The 18,645-nt window shown below is 39.3% G+C and overlaps 3 protein-coding genes across 3 annotated transcripts; 1 reads left to right on the forward strand and 2 right to left on the reverse strand.

Moving 5' to 3' along the window:
• Nucleotides 1–657: 657 nt before the first annotated feature.
• On the reverse strand, nt 658–7,050 carry LOC104801104 (putative ion channel POLLUX-like 2). Its single transcript, XM_019201065.1, is given in 24 exon segments — nt 658–981; nt 1,065–1,175; nt 1,372–1,445; nt 1,515–1,584; nt 1,680–1,727; nt 1,813–1,889; nt 1,972–2,098; nt 2,219–2,253; nt 2,256–2,310; nt 2,389–2,502; nt 2,613–2,861; nt 2,957–3,033; nt 3,152–3,299; nt 3,397–3,481; nt 3,592–3,678; nt 3,802–3,906; nt 3,992–4,146; nt 4,223–4,321; nt 4,447–4,522; nt 4,865–4,936; nt 5,213–5,475; nt 5,931–6,052; nt 6,208–6,263; nt 6,815–7,050. Coding segments are annotated over 24 exon segments (2,505 nt in total). The 5' UTR covers nt 6,904–7,050; the 3' UTR covers nt 658–870.
• A 1,627-nt stretch (nt 7,051–8,677) lies between these two features.
• On the reverse strand, nt 8,678–10,132 carry LOC104801105 (CBL-interacting serine/threonine-protein kinase 7-like). The gene has a single exon (XM_010524205.2). The coding sequence runs from the start codon at nt 10,034–10,036 to the stop codon at nt 8,759–8,761; it is 1,278 nt and encodes a 425-aa protein (XP_010522507.1). The 5' UTR covers nt 10,037–10,132; the 3' UTR covers nt 8,678–8,758.
• A 5,725-nt stretch (nt 10,133–15,857) lies between these two features.
• Nucleotides 15,858–16,589, forward strand: LOC109116117 (uncharacterized mitochondrial protein AtMg00810-like). The gene has a single exon (XM_019200945.1). It carries the CDS (start codon nt 15,858–15,860, stop codon nt 16,587–16,589), a length of 732 nt encoding a protein of 243 aa, XP_019056490.1.
• Nucleotides 16,590–18,645: the final 2,056 nt, after the last annotated feature.

Here is an 18,645-nt window from a genome sequence, read left to right on the forward strand (position 1 = left end):
CTGTAGGGGGGGGGGGGGGGGGAAGGGATATGCTTACGGTGGTTTCTTTAAGCAAATGTGAGGTTTTTGGGTTATGCCCTGGAAGACAATGGAACAATCTGTGGTGGTCGTGTGTGTGTTTTTTTCCCAGAAGAGGACATGGTGATTTTGTCCTAATCTTGGGTATGTATGCTACAAATTTGAATTACTGAAAGAGCTGTAATCTCTGCCGGTGTTCGTGTAACCTCGAAGAATCTCCATTGTGTTGTGTTCCCATCGGACACAGAGTTTCATTAATTTTGTAATACAATTTCAGTTACTGTTCTCTCTCCTCTCCAAGACAAGACAGTGGAAACTCAGGAACAGCTGATGGATCTGAGATGGGTCTGGATTAACGTATGGGTCTGGGACATTAACCAAGAAAAACGGTCCAATATATTCTCTATATATTACAAAGTAATTATCATACAATAAGATGGCATCACTTACAATCTTTCCTTTTTGGAACTGTTTTGAAAATATAGATAATAACCACATTTGTTACAAAATAAACATTCCATTTGAGGGGAAAAAACCCATGCTTCTGACTTGTTTAAGAGTAAAACAAGTACTTATTACCTCCGGGAAAAAAGAATGTCTCAAAGTGATAAGAGTACACACATTCACAAGACTGTAATTAAAAAAAACAGTAATCAGTCCACATTTGGACAGTCTTAAAAGACAGAAGAAGAAGACTTAATCGGCTTGTGCTTCAGACTATGAGGGGCAACCTGGTCGGGGTATGATTCTTTTGCAAGAGGGAAAGAAGCAGAATGCTCATTTTATTGCCTGACCTGTTTCACCATCTGAAGAAAGAATCATATGCAGCATATGAAGATTGGGATGAAGCCTCTACTTCGACTGCAATATGATGGGCTGTTCTCCTTCCAGCTCCGATATAACTATCAACGAATCTGTCATTGCTAAGTCCAGGGCTTCCATCTTCGGTACCGGATTGATTACCTGTTTTTTTGTTGGATACATGGAATGGGGTTGTGAAGAACGACGAGGGATTAAACTTATGTGAGGAAGGGACGGATTTATACCTTCTTGTTGCCTTTGATGTATCCTATAGCGACTTCTTTCCTTAGCCACGCCCTCTCCGAGAGCTCAGCAAATGAGGGTTTCTCGCCCTCTTTCATGTACAGCTTTATGTCCTGCCTCGTCCAAAACATAGAAAATGAAACCACAGCAACAATGATTCTCCTCCATGGATGCTCAAAATCAAGTTACTAATATAAAAGATGAGATAACTTTGGATTTCTTGATGTGATGAGAGTACATTTGTAGCTAAAAGTTGGGTGATTCTTAGTATATATTCTGTGGCAAAAGCTTTGGGAAGAGTCGTTTTACCTTTACATATATTTCGTCACCCTCTGCGTTCAGTATGTCCTTCCACACTTCGCTCAGTTCACTGTTTTCCGTCACTGATACAAAAACGGGCACTGTGTTAGAATTCAAGCATGCGCAAGAAAGGAAATGCCGATAAATCTTACCTTGTGCTGTGACAAGACTCATCACTTCCTCTGCTGCGATATAAGTCAGTGACGGTTTGATTCTTGTTATCTGCATTGTTTTGCAAATGTTTACTCTCAATGTAATTCTTTTCCGGAACAGAAAGAATTCGGGTTTCAAAATTTTTGAGGCAGGCATGTGTTTACCTGCTTCCCAAGTTTCGAGTCAACAATTTCGGCGGCTAAATTTTGTACCTGCAGAAGATAAACATCGGTTTGGGCTGGGGGTTTTGACAATTATCATCACTAGCAGCGATATGAACGTGAAAAGCATATGTACCTTCACACCAAGTTTATTGCAGATACTCTCCGCGAGCAGAAGAGAGTAAGCAGATTGCTTGTCAGCCCTGGACGGATCTAAAGACAACAAAACATCAGTTAGCACAGAACTGCAAACTGGAAAGCATGGAATTTAGAAAAATAATTCATGTCTCGTTACCTCCAAGAAGCCAGTCTCTATCGGATATTACAAGGATGGATAAAGGAATATCTTCACCTTTCCTGAACGAACTTTGAACATGCATGATAGTTTCCTTTAACGTGTCATAGTTCATAGGATTTCCAACCTGCAGACGAGGAAAAGATTGCAAGTTATAACAGAACGCGCTCTGTTTTCCTCATTTTGCTGTCTCTAGAAAATGTATAGAAGACAATGCTGTTTATTCAGTTTAGAATGATATTATTACCCTATGAGAAACATGGACGTTTCTAATTTTCCCTAACCTGAACCATTGTCTGATTTCTTCCTGTCCTCTAACGGTACATCGGATAATATCTCCTGAAAGTAAACAATCAAGACTGTCAGAACAATATCAGCTATTAACTAAGGGGAACAGAAAATAGTATGGACATATACCAATACACTGCCTGGGCCAAGATAGTTGTCAAACTCTTCAATCATCTGAACAACATCTCTTCGCCAACCAAGCAAAAGTATGCATTCTTTAGGTCCTTTGCTCAATTCTGATCCCTGCACCAATCAAACAAATAAAGATCAGAGATCTCAGTATACCGACACACCCATATAGTAATTTTAGCACATCCTTTTTTCGGAGGTTGGAGTGAGCCTAGCCACCAGACCTTTGATTTGGGCTTACTAGGACGCATCATAATCTTCTTTAGTCGAGCTCTTTTTGCCTCCAAGACTTGCTTTTGAGAATCACTATCATCGTTTGCAACTTTTTCATCTTTGGTTTCTGTATATGAGAGTTTCTTCTTTCTCCAATTGAGAGGTGCAATAAATAATACTTTGTCGGTTTCCAGGAGTGTTTCTCCGTCACTTGGGTGGAAATTTACTTTCCCATTTCGTAAAAGGCCACAGACTACAACCTGAAAGGAACACATGCAGAGGATGAATTCGACTACAAAGCCCACATGGGAATCATTTTGAAACATTTCTTACGTTGGCAAGAAAGTGTTCGCACCTCTTGAAAACCCAGTCTTAACTGCCGATAAGTCATCCCAGCTAGATCAGGAAAGCTGCACATGTTAAATACATTTTCTGCAACAAATAAACCAGGTAATAATTAGTATTCCAAACCAAAGGTGAGATACAATGTTAACAGGAATATATGCATTCAAACAAATCATAATACGTTATAGTGGAAACGGCACAGTACTTGAATAATTTAGCAAGTGTCTGTAGATCTTTACAAGGCCCTTTTGACGCGAACATTGAACAAACAACTTAGATGTAAGATTTTCAACTGGCTCCACTTTAAGCCCCGAAATGGACTTGAGGAGATCGTATGTATTAGAACTTGACACCTGCATTCATTTCCAAAAGCAAGGAAAAGCGAAGAAAAAGGATTACCACTACAAAACATGATGCATTAAAGCTTAGTCTTAACAGTTACTGATATACCTCAACAATGGTGGGAACAGATTCCATATTTGGAATAGGTTGAAGGGCTAATACAGAGAGAAATGCATCTGTATCAACTTCATACCTGGAAAAGTTTTTAAGTTGGTCAGTTTCTCTTTTATAAAAGATTAGGATACAATATTACAGACCAGAGGGCAAGTGTTGCCTCTGTTAACTTTATAGCTTTCTTCTTACCGATCACCTTTTGTTGGAAGTATGATAATGGCACGTGCTTTATCAGCGGCAGCTCTCTGAAATGATTTTGTCAGGTTAAGACTACAACTGCACATGCAATAGCATGGAATCAGCAGGCTAGCTAACTACAAATCAACATTAAGTTAAATCATGAAATGAAGCAAAACAGCTCGTTTTACTTCTGACTGGAGAACATGTCCGCCACTTTACCTCTTCGTAAGAATGTCAATATGGTTAAAATCTTTTGCAAACGTCTCTGCTAGCTTGTCTATCTGCTTCCTCGGAATATCCGACATCAGAAGAATTCTCTGCTTCCTTTAAGCACACAACAAAGAAAGTAATTCAGCAAGTCAGCATATACACAGAAAACAAATTATAAGGCATGAAAAGAACAAATTACCTAGCTGTAGCAGTACCTAAACGGACAGCATACTCGTGATATCTGTTCAGTTGCTTCAGTATGAAGGTCAAATGACTGTTTATTCCACAAATGATGATATGATCAGTTTCTAGGACTTGCATTTGTGCCCCCTCCCTCAGCCTTTGCATATTATTCTGCCCAGAAAATCTATTAAGAATGTGAATCGAGTGACACTACTCCTAGCCATTAGGATCTATATCGTGGACTTACCCTAAACTGTTCTGTCATTGTACTCAAAAGTCGAGAGTAGAACAATATTCCCCATATGGCTAGAACAAACCCGATGACTCTCTCAACGCGTGTCCTTTGCTGCAGTTTTCACGTATATATGCTTTTAGTGGCAAGAGTTTACATATGGATATCGTGTGGGACCTGTGGGTTCGTACATGAGACACAATAGTATCTTACACATCAAATAAGAAGCAAATCATCACCTTCAGGTGAGTAGATGATGAAATGAGACAAGCCCATGCCTCCCAGAAGCAGTCTTCTATGGGCTGAGTTTTTTTCCTGCAAAACAAGCAGGCAATACCAGAATGTATGAATATATATATGCTCATGAAAGTACATCATGGAAGAATGTCCATAACGTGGGCCAGCATCTTCCCTCTCTTACTCATCATCGTCATCAGTTCATTAGTTTACCATTTACTTTGATCTACCAAAGATCTCCATGTGTGACAAGAAAAATATATATCTTTCTTTCTCTACTATAACTCTTGTGAAGATTAAACCAAGAAAAAGCAACTTAATTGCCATTCTAGCGTTTCAGAAAGTAACAGCTATGATAAGCATATAAAGATATAACATGCAGAAGGCTACAAATAGAGAATTCTATTACCTTTAATTTACCTGAATTGGAAAAACAAGAGACCGCCAATTACGACAAAGGATATGCATGCCATCAGGAGCACCACGAGAAACCTAAATTAGCCAGGAAAAATTGTCAGATTGGATGTCGTATTTACAGGAAAGAATTTAACCACATTTATAAAAAAAAGTTATATAAGGAAGGAATAATCTATAGTTAAAATGTGGCGAATCCAACCCCCACCCCCATTAAAGTGTTGGAAAAGGAAAGTTGCGATAAATTTCTGCATGCTAATTGCTTCCATTTAACAACATTTGTACATACAAATACCCAAGGCATGAAGAAGAGAAGCTAGTGCCCCTACTCAGATGATTAGCTTGTTTGCTTACGTAGCAATGTTCTTCTCGAGCTGAATATTGAATAGGTAAAGCAACCTTGCAAGATTCCATTTGAGATCGTGAAAAGAAGGAAAGCACACGTCCAACTTGAGAGGGACTGGTTTATTTAAAGAGTTGGATGCACAAGCAAAAGGCAATCCAGCACCCACAGAACTGTGAATGAAACGAGGAAGTAACTCCTGGACCATCTTTTCAACTGTTCTGAACAGGAGATACAATGGCAGTGATCCAATCACAAATTTATATTGATGAATCTGCACATAAAAGAAGATCTATAAAGCAAGCACTACAAGATACTATCCAGAGAATTAAGCAAGAAGAACGACACATAAAAGAAAATAGACGATACCATGGAGATAAAGTAGGTGCTAAACTTAAATGTCCATTTCGCTAGAACGGATATGTACTGGGAATTTAAGATATAGACCCTAGGAGAAAAGAAATACTACAAATGATCTCAACTCATGGCATACGCTACGACCTCCTTAAACACGGGGAGAGCCAGATTTTTCAACCGATTCCCCCATGCAGTACAGATAAGTAACGGTAAAACAGAACATGAATCTACTTCAAAACATATGACAGAAGGCAATACTGTACATCAGATCAAACAACATCAGCGGTAAGAATCATAGCACTTGTTATTCTTGAATAAAAATAATAGTAGGTTTTGGCTTGTGTTATATATATTACACAACTCAGTAACCACCTGAAAGATAACCTGTGGCTCCACGGCATTTAATTTGGAGAAAGAATCTTGGGGTAAAGCCTGGCTGGTGCTAGTCTGCATCTTGTCTCCTGTCCTTTGTAAACTGACTTTAATTTCCCCTGCTATACAGAAAATGATAAGCCAGAGGAGCACAATTTAAACTATGGGAGAACGGGAACACTTCGAGCCTAAAGATTCGTCGAAATTTGGATATAGAACAGTGATTTTCATAGCAAATCTCGTATTTGGAAAGGAAATATCTTCTCCAAAACCGCACCTCGGTGTCTATAAGTCTTAAACCCATGCAGAGGCAAAGCGTGTAGCCACAAACTCCTGCAAAACAAAGTACTATTTTCAAACGTATTAACCAAAATACCTAAATCTAGTTCAAATCTTCACAGATGAGCAATCGAACAGTACCTCCCTCAACGTCATTATACGTCAATCTCAAGATAAAGATAATCCCTTTTACAATGACTATCAGTCATATAGAAGACTAAGAATTTGAACCCCACGTCAATGTCCCATGAATAAGAAACCGTAAAACGATAAACCCATCGGTAGAAAACCCAACGTTTAACACAAATTAGCAAAACCCCAAACTACGTATTAGCATCGGTAACCTCAAACTAAACCTAATCCCAGATTCAGCAATTTGCATCAAATTCCAAATAAGAAGTGCCATCATCGATTCCCTAATCAAAACCATTGCAGAAACCCCCATTTTGACAATTTCAGTATACAACTGCTACATCCGGAAAAAAAAGCCCTAAACAGACTGAAACAAACGTAAATCTTCGACCATAAGTCTCAGAGTCAATCTCCGCCTCAGAAGAAGAAGAAGTAGAAGAAGAAGAAGAAGAAACAAAGAAGAAGAACCGAACCTGTTGGGAGATGGGATCCGATTCACTCTGGAAACTCGTGAAGGTAGTAGCATCGAAGGCCGCCAACTCTGCAACTGAACACCCACCATCTCTCTCCCTCTCTCTCTCTCTCTGGATTTTGCTCCGTCGGATCTCGAGTCTCAATATATATATACGCCTACATAGATACATACATATGGATGGACACGAGATGTATAGATTCGCATTTCCCCCGAGCGGAAAGAGACGCCATTTTCCTTTGCTTCTTTTTCGCTTTTGTAATAATTAATAAATATTTTTTATTATAGACTATGAACATTGGATTACTGGAATAATTCATTATACAATTTCAATAAAAAATTAAATCCACGTCATTTTAGATTATGTTCCAATTATGAACTTCAGTTTTAACTACTACCTTTAATTATTTGTTCCATTTGCTGCCTTCAACTTTTTTATTCTTACTTGAAGTTGATATACTAGTAAGTACTATATTCCCAGTTTATTTTATGAAAAATTTATTTCAAGTATTGCTATTGAAATATAAGTTGCCTGCAGCATTTTGAGATTTCGGTGCCTTTATTTCAATGGACGATGTTGGTTTTAGTGAAATTTGAGAGGACCAAATAATTTTAAAAAAAAAAAAAAAAAGATAAGAACAATGGATGTGGAAGGGTAAGGCAATGGAGTGTGGTGGTGCAGAGCACGTGCTCAAATTGCAAGTGATGCGCCTCAGTGGAGTTCTCTCTCTCTCTTTCGTATATAACCACCACTCTCAATCTCAATGGAGCGTTTTTCTTGTAGCGTGACGTCCAGTTATCATTACCAAACCACTTTGGAGATCTATGTGGTGTAACACTACTAAGTTATGCACGCATATATATACACACATACATAGATGATAGATATACATGGAAGTGTAAGGTCTCGCAACTCACGGGCTTCAGACTTCAGTGTAGAAGAAGAGGCAGAGACAGAGAATTCTAGAGTGTGGTGGTGCAGAGCACGTGCTCAAATTGCAAGTGATGCGCCTCAGTGGAGTTCTCTCTCTCTCTTTCGTATATAACCACCACTCTCAATCTCAATGGAGCGTTTTTCTTGTAGCGTGACGTCCAGTTATCATTACCAAACCACTTTGGAGATCTATGTGGTGTAACACTACTAAGTTATGCACGCATATATATACACACATACATAGATGATAGATATACATGGAAGTGTAAGGTCTCGCAACTCACGGGCTTCAGACTTCAGTGTAGAAGAAGAGGCAGAGACAGAGAATTCTAAGCAAATGCAAATGGAGGAAAAGCTGAAATGAAAGCATCGACCATTTAACAAGAAAAACAACAAATCCCCTTCTCCTCGAACTTATGAGATCCATACTTGAACTCCTCCTGTAACCTTCTAAGCCTTTCTCCGACATGATATTCGAAACGGAATCCGGAACTCAAAATCGAAGAAGCTGGTTAAGAATCTTACAGGACTGGTGCTGTTTGTGCCCGAACTGACCGATCGTATCCTCCTTGACGTCCGGTTCGATCTCCGACAATCCAGCCACCGCGACCTCGATCTCCGACATAAATTCCGGTAAGATTTGGCGTTCGGGGAGTAATCGACGACTCTGATCAGAAACCCTAAACCCCGAATTTCGATTCGATAGAGGGAGAGAGAATCGTGACCGTTGAATTTATCGCCACCTGTTCTTTTTGTGCGACGCCCTGCTGCCAAGGCAAAGTGATCACTGGATACTGCCTGTCGTACAATGAGATGCACGAATCAGAACAAGACACGTGGTGTTATAATTTTGACTCTGTCGTATTGACTTCTCTTCCTTTGGTTGGTCAATGCTGCCACGTGGACTTTGCTAAGAATATCTAACACGCTGCTATCGTACTATGACGAACTATGCCAAAAACTTTATTGAATATTTGTAACAACAAACAACAGAAGAATAGAACATTTTCCTCAGAAGGATATATCATTGTGCCATGAAGAGACAATCTCATCCAGCCCTCTCTTCAGCTCCTCCCACTCTTCTTCTTCAATGTCTCCTTCCTCAACCCTAACCTCCGCCACCGCATTCTCCACCGGAATCTTAACTGCTTCCACCACTACCACCGCCGCCTCCTTCCTCAGCCTCGCCGCAGCTCCTCCTCCCTTCCCTCTGCTCTCTTCAGCTCTGTACCCTAACTTCCCCCCTATTTCCCTCACTCTTCCCATCACTTCCTCCGCCTTAATCGCCGCCGTGAACCTCTTCCCTCTCCGACTCTTCGCCTCGAACATTCCGGAGAGATCCAATCCCGACGACAGCGATATTATGTCGAACGCGTTTGCCGTTACGATTTCGAATTTCCCAGAATTCGACGACTCCGTCGTATTCTGTTTCTCCAGATGTCTTTTGAACCATCGCGTTTGCATTACCTCTTCGAGGCCGATTCTCGTTCCTGGATTCGGATCCAACAGTTTGAAGATGATCGATCGGGTCGACTTCCGTATCGAATCTGGGAATTTAAAATCTCTTCTGCGGATCATCTGGTACATCACCACGACGTTATCATCTCTGAAGGGAAGGAATCCGGTGAGGAGGCCGAAGAGGATGACTCCACATGACCAGGCGTCGGCCTTCGCTCCGTCGTAGCCCCGCCGCTCGAACACCTCCGGCGCCGTGAACGCCGGCGTCCCGCACGCCGTATGCAGGAGTCCGTCGTCCCGGAGCGATTCCTGAGACGCCGAGAGACCGAAATCGGAGACCTTAACGTTCCCGTCTCTGTCGAGGAGAATGTTGTGAGGCTTGACGTCTCTGTGAGAGATGCCGTTCTCATGGCAGAATCTCAGCGCCGAGACCAATTGCTGGAAATACCGCCCCGCCATTGTTTCCGTCAATCTCTCGCCGCAGCGTCGGGCGAGCTTCGACATGAGATCGCCGCCGCCGGCGAATTCCATAACGATGTAGATCTTCGTTTTCGTTGCCATTACCTCGTGGATTCGGATGATGTTGGGGTGGTCCTTGAGACGGCGCATGGCGGAGATCTCGGCGAGGATCATCGGCTCTTGATTACAGGCGTAAGCGGATTTCTCCTTGTCGATCTGCTTGATCGCCACGACGGAGCCGGTCTCCACCGACCTCGCCTCGTGAACCTTCGCGAAGCTTCCATGACCGAGAAGTCGACCGATCCGATACCTACCGAGGAGGGTGGTCCCAGTCGCCGGAGGCTGCGGCAGAGCCTGAATCGCTGACACCATCGTCGCCACCGGAGGCGGAGGAGATATCGGGTATGGCACTGTTCACTCAAAAGGGTTTTGGTGAGTTTTTATAGTCTCGCAAGTGTTTCAAATCGAAGTGGGACACCGTTGCCACGTAGAACACTAACTATATTTTTGTTATTCCAATTTTACCCTTTATACCCTTCCTCTTTTAGCAAATTATACATTGTTCACTAACGTACAAAGTTTGTAAAATACACCTTCCCAAATTTATTAGAACAAAATTGATAAAATATTTATAATGATAATGGTCACACATTTTTTTTCTTTTTATGCATATAATATTGAAACTTTGCTTTGTAGAGTGGATATTCTCAATTTATAAGTTTTTGTTTGGGTTTGGCAATATCGTACCTCGAGGAATATTCCCCTTTTTCAGCTGTTGTATATATATATATATATATTTTTTTTTTTTGGGTTAAAACCCCTAAAAAACCTCCAATTTACAAAAATATATACAAATAAACTTTCAACTTGAAAAACTGTCATTCAAATCCCCGAACTTGTAACTTGTCACTGAATAAAACATCGAACTTATAAATTATTGTTCTAATAAACCTTTGACCGGTTTGACCACAATTTCAAACGATCCGAAATCCACGTATTGACGGATTGCTGATGTCATTTTTTAAATTAAAATTGATAACGTGTATAAGGTGACATCAGCAATCTGTTAATACGTAGATTTCCGATCGCCTGAAATTGTGGTCAAACCGGTCAAAGGTTTATTAGAGCAATAATTTGCAAGTTCGAGGTTTTATTCAGTGACAAGTTACAAGTTCGGAGATTGAATGATAGTTTTTCAAATTGAAAGTTTATTTGTATATATTTTTGTAAGTTGGAGGTTTTTTAGGGGTTTTACCCTTTTTTATTAGAACCTTTTTTTTAGTTTAAGGAATGTAGTAAATTTTCTTTTATATATAAATAAAAAGTATGCCCATTTTGTGTTTCTTTATTTATAAGTTTTTCTTAAATTAAGAAAATTCTTCATTACAGCAAAATGTTTGAAGATTACTTGATCGAGTAAAGATTTCATCCTTTCCTACCAATAGAACATACAACAAAGTACAATATATTAATTTGGAAGCCCAAAACAAAAATCATATAGACATGGACTCAAAATAAGTACGGTCCACGGCAGTGCTGATCCCACATTATTCGTAAATATCAATTTATATTTTCGAGAAGTTCATGTAAATAACTTACTGATTAGCCCATTTTCATTATATATATATATAATTTACGGCCCAATAACTGCCCCAACCCACATTTTCATATTTTGGGCCAAATTGGGCCATTGGTCTAAATTCATTTAATTTATGGGTTCAATCTTGCACCTGTATGCTTAGATTGTTATATACATTTTCAACGGATAATTTAATTTTAACGTTTTAGTTACTGTTGTATATATATATAGTTGATTAAGACTAATATTAATTATGCAAGTATATATATTTTAATAAAACTAAATTAACATCTTTTTATTTTTCCATCATTTTATTTTATTAGTATTTTCTAATAATTTTGTTTTGGATCCAGCTTTGTTAGTGCAAAGTATACATGCAAGAATCAGAATATATATATATATATATGTATGTGGTGGTTATTAAATGATATTGCAGACATGGAAACAAGGGCATGAACCTCTGCACATTGGATCGAGTAATTACAGACAAAGCACTTGATGAGATTAGTACAAATGTTGGAGCAATTCTTTATTCCTTTGTAGGTTTGTTATTGGCAGAATAGCATAGGCTCTGTAAGTAGCCTTTTTCGTTTCCGTTTCATACATTTGTATATAAAAAAGAGCCTCATGTACAGAAGAAAATATACAAGGAGAAAATTTCTAAAATCTCTCTGCTCTCATCTTCTTCCTCTGTCCTTCGTGAGTTCTTCAATGGTGAGCAAACTGAGTTTTCTTCAACACCAAAATGGTATCAGAGCATAACCTATCCGCTGTTCTTCTTTTTTCTCCCTTTCCTTCTTTTCATTAACTCACTTTTCTCCGTTTTTTTTTAAATCCTAAACAAAACCCTATTTTCAACCCCTTTTCTATTTCTTCTTCGATTACCCTTATCTCCTCACCATGGCTGAAACCCCACCGACCCCTGCTTCGCCATCTTCTGCAACCATCTCGGGTAACACACCTTCACCTCTATCCCAAGATCCATACTCAAATCCCCTTTTTCTCCACCCAGCCGACTCTTCAAATCTGACCCTTGTCTCTGATAAACTCGTTGGTGAATCCAACTACACCCTTTGGTCCAGATCTGTTGTTAAAGCCCTAACCACGAAAAACAAACTTGGCTTTATTCTTGGTACCACTTCCCAGCCCTCTGATACTCATGCTGATTTTGGTTCATGGCTGCGATGCAATGCCCTTGTTTGCACGTGGCTCAACAACTCGGTTTCTCCTGAAATTGCCAGCCAAATCATGTTTATCGATGAGGCTTCCACGATCTGGACAACTCTTGAAACTCAGTTCAAACAGAAGAACGTTTCAAAGATTTTCAGTATTGAGCAGAAGATTGACAGTATTCAGCAAGGTTCCATGGATCTTCACTCCTTTTACACAAAACTCAACTCTCTGTGGGAGGAGTTGAAGAACTACGAGCCATACCCAGTTTGCACATGTGGAGGATGTACCTGTCAAGCCGGTACAAAGATGGTCGAACTCTTGGACAGGAAGAATGTGGTCAAGTTTTTGATGAAGCTCAATGAAACTTTTCATCCAGCTCGTCGGCAGATTCTCCTTCAAGAACCATTACCGAGTCTTTCTAAGGTCTACAACATGGTTCTTCAAGAAGAACATCAACGCCAGAGCTGCCCTTTACCAACAGACTCTCCAGTCTTTCAGGTTTCCACTCAGACACATTCCAGACCTCGCTCTTTCAACTCCTCTGCTGCCAAGTCTCGCCCAGTTTGTTCCCATTGTGGCCTTACTGGTCACACGATTCAACGTTGCTACAAGATCCATGGCTATCCACCCAACTCCCGTTCTGCATCTTCGGGTCCCTCACAGTCTTGGAGAAACAGGGCTCCTTTATTGCCAACCCCGGCTAAACCCACTCCATTTGTGAACCTAGTGAAGACTGATACGTCCATTCCTCCTTCTTCTGGTTCTGAGAATGCTTCCAGCACCTTGACACAGGCTCAGGCACTGTTCGAACAGTTTCAGTCACAGCTCAGACAACTTGGCAGTTCTTCTTCGGATCCAGGTTTAATGGCTTCAACCATACCTTCAACTTCCACTTTACCATTACTAGGTACATCTCTACCCGCTTCTTTATCCACTATACAATCCTGCCTTACTTTTCCTCATTCCTCCTGGATTTTAGATACTGGGGCTAGTAATCATATTTGTTGTGATGCTCGACTGCTCATTGATGTTCGATCCATTGATCCCATTTCTGTCACTCTTCCCACTGGCACTTTACTCTCTGTTAATCAGTCTGGCACTGCCATTCTGTATCCTGGTTTCAAACTCACCTCAGTTCTTTATATTCCTTCGTTTCACTTTAATCTTCTCAGCATTAGTGCCTTACTTAAAAATTATCCATACACTGTCTCTTTTTCTTCTAACTCTTGCATCATTCAGGACCCTATGCGGGACTTGATGATTGGGAAGGGTGAACTTCGACAAAATCTATACATTCTGGAGATGCAACCTCCCACCACTCCAGCATCTCCTGTTCCCCCATCTTTATGTATAGCCATTACTTCAACCGACGTTGATCTCTGGCATCAACGTCTCGGACACCCCTCACACGTTCGTATTCAGCGTCTTCACAGCTCTTCTCAGCTGCATTTTGTCCCCTCCACTTCAGCATCAGAACATTGTCCTGTTTGTCCTTTGGCGAAACAGAGACAGACTTCTTTTCCCACTGGTGGTCATTTTTCCTCTGCTCCTTTTGCGTTACTTCATCTCGATGTATGGGGGCCATTTCATTTTCCAACTGTAAATGGTCACCGTTACTTTTTCACACTCGTAGATGATTGTACAAGAACCACCTGGGTTTATCTGATGCAATACAAAAATGAGGTTTTGTCTAAGTTTCCACAGTTTCTCTCTTATGTTGAGACTCAATTTGAAACCAAAGTCAAATCGATCAGATCTGATAACGCATCTGAGTTATCTTTTCCGACATTAATAGCACAAAAGGGCATTCAACACCAATTTTCATGTCCCTACGTTCCCCAACAGAATTCCGTGGTTGAGAGAAAGCACCAACACATTCTTAATGTGGCTCGTGCTCTGTTATTTCAATCACACATCCCTCTTTCCTATTGGGGAGACTGCATCTTAACTTCAGTTTATCTCATAAACAGAACCCCTTCACCTGTTCTTCAAAATCAGTCACCTTTTGAAAAGCTCACAAATACAAAACCCTCTTATAGTCATTTACGTGTCTTTGGATGCCTGTGCTATGCTACCACAAACACTAAAACGAGGCACAAGTTCTCTCCCCGTGCTTCTCCTTGCGTCTTTATTGGATATCCTCCTGGGGTTAAAGGATATAAACTTCTGAATTTAGACAGCAATGCTGTGTTTATATCCCGTAATGTTGTTTTTCATGAGTCTATCTTCCCTTTTAAAAACAATCCTTCAAAACCCCTCACTTCTCCTGAGTCTCCTTCTCCTGTATCTGAACTTCCAGTTCATTTATATGATCCATTTATTGATTCTGTCACTGATTCCGTTTCATCTACACCTTCTTTACCAACTCCTTCCTCACCTTCTTCTTCTTCCTCTTCTATTTCTTCTCATCCAGTTTCTTCAGAACATCATGAGCAGCTTAGGCAGTCAACACGGATTACAAAAGCCCCTAGCTACCTTTCTGATTACCATTGCTACCTATTACAGAATACCACAAATCCCCCACCTACAAACACAACACACCACCCTTTATCATCATATCTTTCTTATTCTAAACTTCAACCCACATATCGACCTTTTGCCTTATCTATACTTCTTGAACCTGAACCTCACTCTTTTAGCCAGGCCATTAAATCTGAAACCTGGAAGACAGCTATGAGGTCTGAGCTTGCTGCTCTGTCTCGTTCTTGTACCTGGGATATCTGTTCATTGCCTGCTAACAAGAACCCCGTTGGTTGCAAATGGGTTTTTAAGACAAAATATAATGCAGACGGAAGCATAGAACGCCACAAAGCTCGGTTAGTGGCCAAAGGTTTCACTCAACTTGAAGGTATCGACTATTTTGATACCTTCAGTCCCGTTGCGAAAATGACAACTGTGAGACTTATCCTAGCTTTGGCTGCTTCTAATGGATGGATACTCGAACAGTTAGATGTTTCTAATGCCTTTTTGAATGGGGATCTTTCGGAGGAAATTTACATGGTGCTTCCTCCCGGATATGTTGAGCTTCAGGGGGAGCAAGTTCAACCTAATGATGTCTGTCGCTTACGAAAATCTATTTATGGCTTGAAACAAGCCTCAAGACAATGGAATTTAAAGATTTCTACCACTCTGCAGATCTCTGGATTTGTTCAGTCCAAATCCGATACTTCTCTGTTCATCAAGGCTGTTGGAAGCAGCGTTGTGATTATACTGCTCTATGTTGATGATTTTCTGTTGACAGGAAATAATGTTGCCCTTATTGCATAAACTAAATCTGCTCTACATGCCAATTTCACTGTTAAGGACCTTGGACCTCTGCACTATTTTCTGGGTATTGAGGTGGCTCGATCATCCAAAGGAATTCACATATGTCAGAGGAAATATGCACTTGAACTTTTGGAAGAATATGGCTTGCTCGGGTCAAAGCCTGTTTCTACACCAATGGATACTCGTGAGAAACTCTGTCAAGAATCTGGTGAGCCACTTTCTGACAGCTCTTACTATCGTCAGCTTATTGGCAAGCTTATTTATCTCTCTCTCACGAGGCCAGACATCTCCTTTGCGGTTCACAAGTTGAGCCAATACATGTCACATCCCAGAACAAGTCATCTCAAAGCTGCTTACAGAGTCCTTCGATATCTCAAAATGGCTCCTGCTCAAGGTCTACTCTACTCCTCTGATTCAGACTCCAAACTCAGTGCTTATTCAGACTCGGATTGGGCTTCATGCCCTGACTCCCGAAGGTCTGTCACAGGTTATTGTATCTTCTTGGGCAGCTCACTTATCTCTTGGCGTGCGAAGAAGCAGGCGACTGTCTCCAGGAGTAGCGCTGAATCAGAATTCCGTGCTCTTGCTCATACTACATCTGAACTGGTTTGGTTGTCTCATCTTCTCAAAGATCTGTGCATCCCCTGCATCAAGCCTCTTACCATTTTCTGCGATAATCAGTCAGCATTGCATATTGCAAGCAATGTCGTTTATCACGAGAGAACCAAACATATTGAGCTAGATTGTTATTTCATTCGGGACCATATCAACTCTAGCTTGATCAAAGCGATGCCTGTGTCATCAAAGGAACAAGCAGCTGATCTGTTAACAAAGCCATTACCATCTGATCAGTTCATTTATCTGTTGTCCAAGATGGGAGTACATGATTTGTACTCTCCATCTTGAGGGGAGTATTAAATGATATTGCAGACATGGAAACAAGGGCATGAACCTCTGCACATTGGATCGAGTAATTACAGACAAAGCACTTGATGAGATTAGTACAAATGTTGGAGCAATTCTTTATTCCTTTGTAGGTTTGTTATTGGCAGAATAGCATAGGCTCTGTAAGTAGCCTTTTTCGTTTCCGTTTCATACATTTGTATATAAAAAAGAGCCTCATGTACAGAAGGAAATATACAAGGAGAAAATTTCTAAAATCTCTCTGCTCTCATCTTCTTCCTCTGTCCTTCGTGAGTTCTTCAATGGTGAGCAAACTGAGTTTTCTTCAACACCAAAAGTGGTACGTCAGATCCGAATTTTGTGAGCATTGCAAGATGGTGATAACATTAATTAATGATTATAAGGTTAAACCAATAACACTCTACGTCGCGCAGTTATTTTGTTCGGCGTCAGTGCCATATTAACATGTATAATTAATGTTTATATATTTATACGTATATACATATAAGGCACAACATTGAACATTCTAAACCGAAGAAATGATTAGTAGTTAATTATTTTTGTTAAAACTTATAATTATGTTTATACTCCTTGGGGTTGTTGACAATCGATCGAAGGGTTAACCTTGGCCTTCTTACTAAAACTTTTCATTATTGTAAATACATATATTTACACAATATAGATGGGTGTTTCTTTTTAAATTTCGGCAAGAATAAAAGTCGCTATATCTATTATCTACTATCCGAGGTCTAATGTTGTCATAAATTAAAACGTTTGTATACAATTAATTACAATTATAAAAAAGAGTGTATATGAATTTTTCGGATATGTGAAACCAATTGAATAAAAACATCATCTCATTATGGGTATAATCTGAGAATTATACAATTTAATTAAACTAAAAAAAATATAATATTCCACAACAAGTATGCAAATTGGAATTTATAATAAACAAGGAATTTGGAACTGAACTTAAGACGCAAGGGTTTGGGAAGCAACTGTCTTACTTAAACTATGAGACAGTCATTACAATAATAATAAAATAAAAAAGCCCGCATAATTGCAATATATAGAAAGTGACCCTAAGCCGCCATTGACGTAGTTTTATATCCTCAAAGCACGAACGTGGTTAATATTTAATAAGTTTTCCAACGACAATGTGCTTTTGAATTTTACATACATATATACATATATATATATATACATATATATTTCTGCATGGATTGGATATGCTACTTGCTTACAAAATATATCCAGTGAATAAGATATCAAATAGAACGATATATCTTTTCTTTTGCATATATTGTTAGCGTGTTAATATAAATTATGAGAGATCAATGATATATATATATATATATACACACACACGAATATAAACATAAAAAAACGTAGATTTAAAAAATAGTTGTAATATTTTATATATGTAATTGGTGGTGTATATATATATAATGTTTATATGAGAGATAAAGAAATTAAGAAGAAAGAGCGGGAGGTAGAGACGGTTTCTTCCAAGGATGGAATGTTGTCCCAATGGCTTCGTTTGTTTGGTAGGAATTTCTAAACCATTTATAGTTTTTATTTTTATTTTCTTAATCTAAAATGAATCCCACATTAGTTTCCGAGTAACTTACGTCCTCGAACCAAATTTACACACGCAAATCACACGTGTGTATATATACACACATACACATGCATACACGCACGCATGTACATGTGAAACCGTATGCTTTGTGTGCTATACTATACACACACGTATATAACATAGACATTTCCATTGATAATTGAGAAGGATTTTTTTTTTCATTTTTCAATATTAATTATTACAGTCTTTATTTCCAAGTTTACTCCTAATAAAGAAGTTAATATTGTTATAATTCAAATAATAAAAAAAAGCGATTTAAACAATATTAAATCAATACAACATTGTAAAAAAAATCTTTTAATTTACGTGACAATTTTATTTATTATTGCAGTGCAACGCACACATAAAGCATAATGAAATGGTAGTAGACACACACTACACACATATATATATATATATATATATATATATATATAT

This window comes from Tarenaya hassleriana, unplaced genomic scaffold, assembly GCF_000463585.1.
Source record: "Tarenaya hassleriana unplaced genomic scaffold, ASM46358v1 Cleome7, whole genome shotgun sequence".
Taxonomy (NCBI): Eukaryota; Viridiplantae; Streptophyta; class Magnoliopsida; order Brassicales; family Cleomaceae; genus Tarenaya; species Tarenaya hassleriana.

What these genes read in the sequence shown, in the direction of transcription:
- LOC104801105 (XM_010524205.2), bottom strand. Translation starts at nt 10,036, where the DNA reads ATGGTGTCAGCGATTCAGGCTCTGCCGCAGCCTCCGGCGACTGGGACC.
- LOC109116117 (XM_019200945.1), top strand. Translation starts at nt 15,858, where the DNA reads ATGGATACTCGTGAGAAACTCTGTCAAGAATCTGGTGAGCCACTTTCT.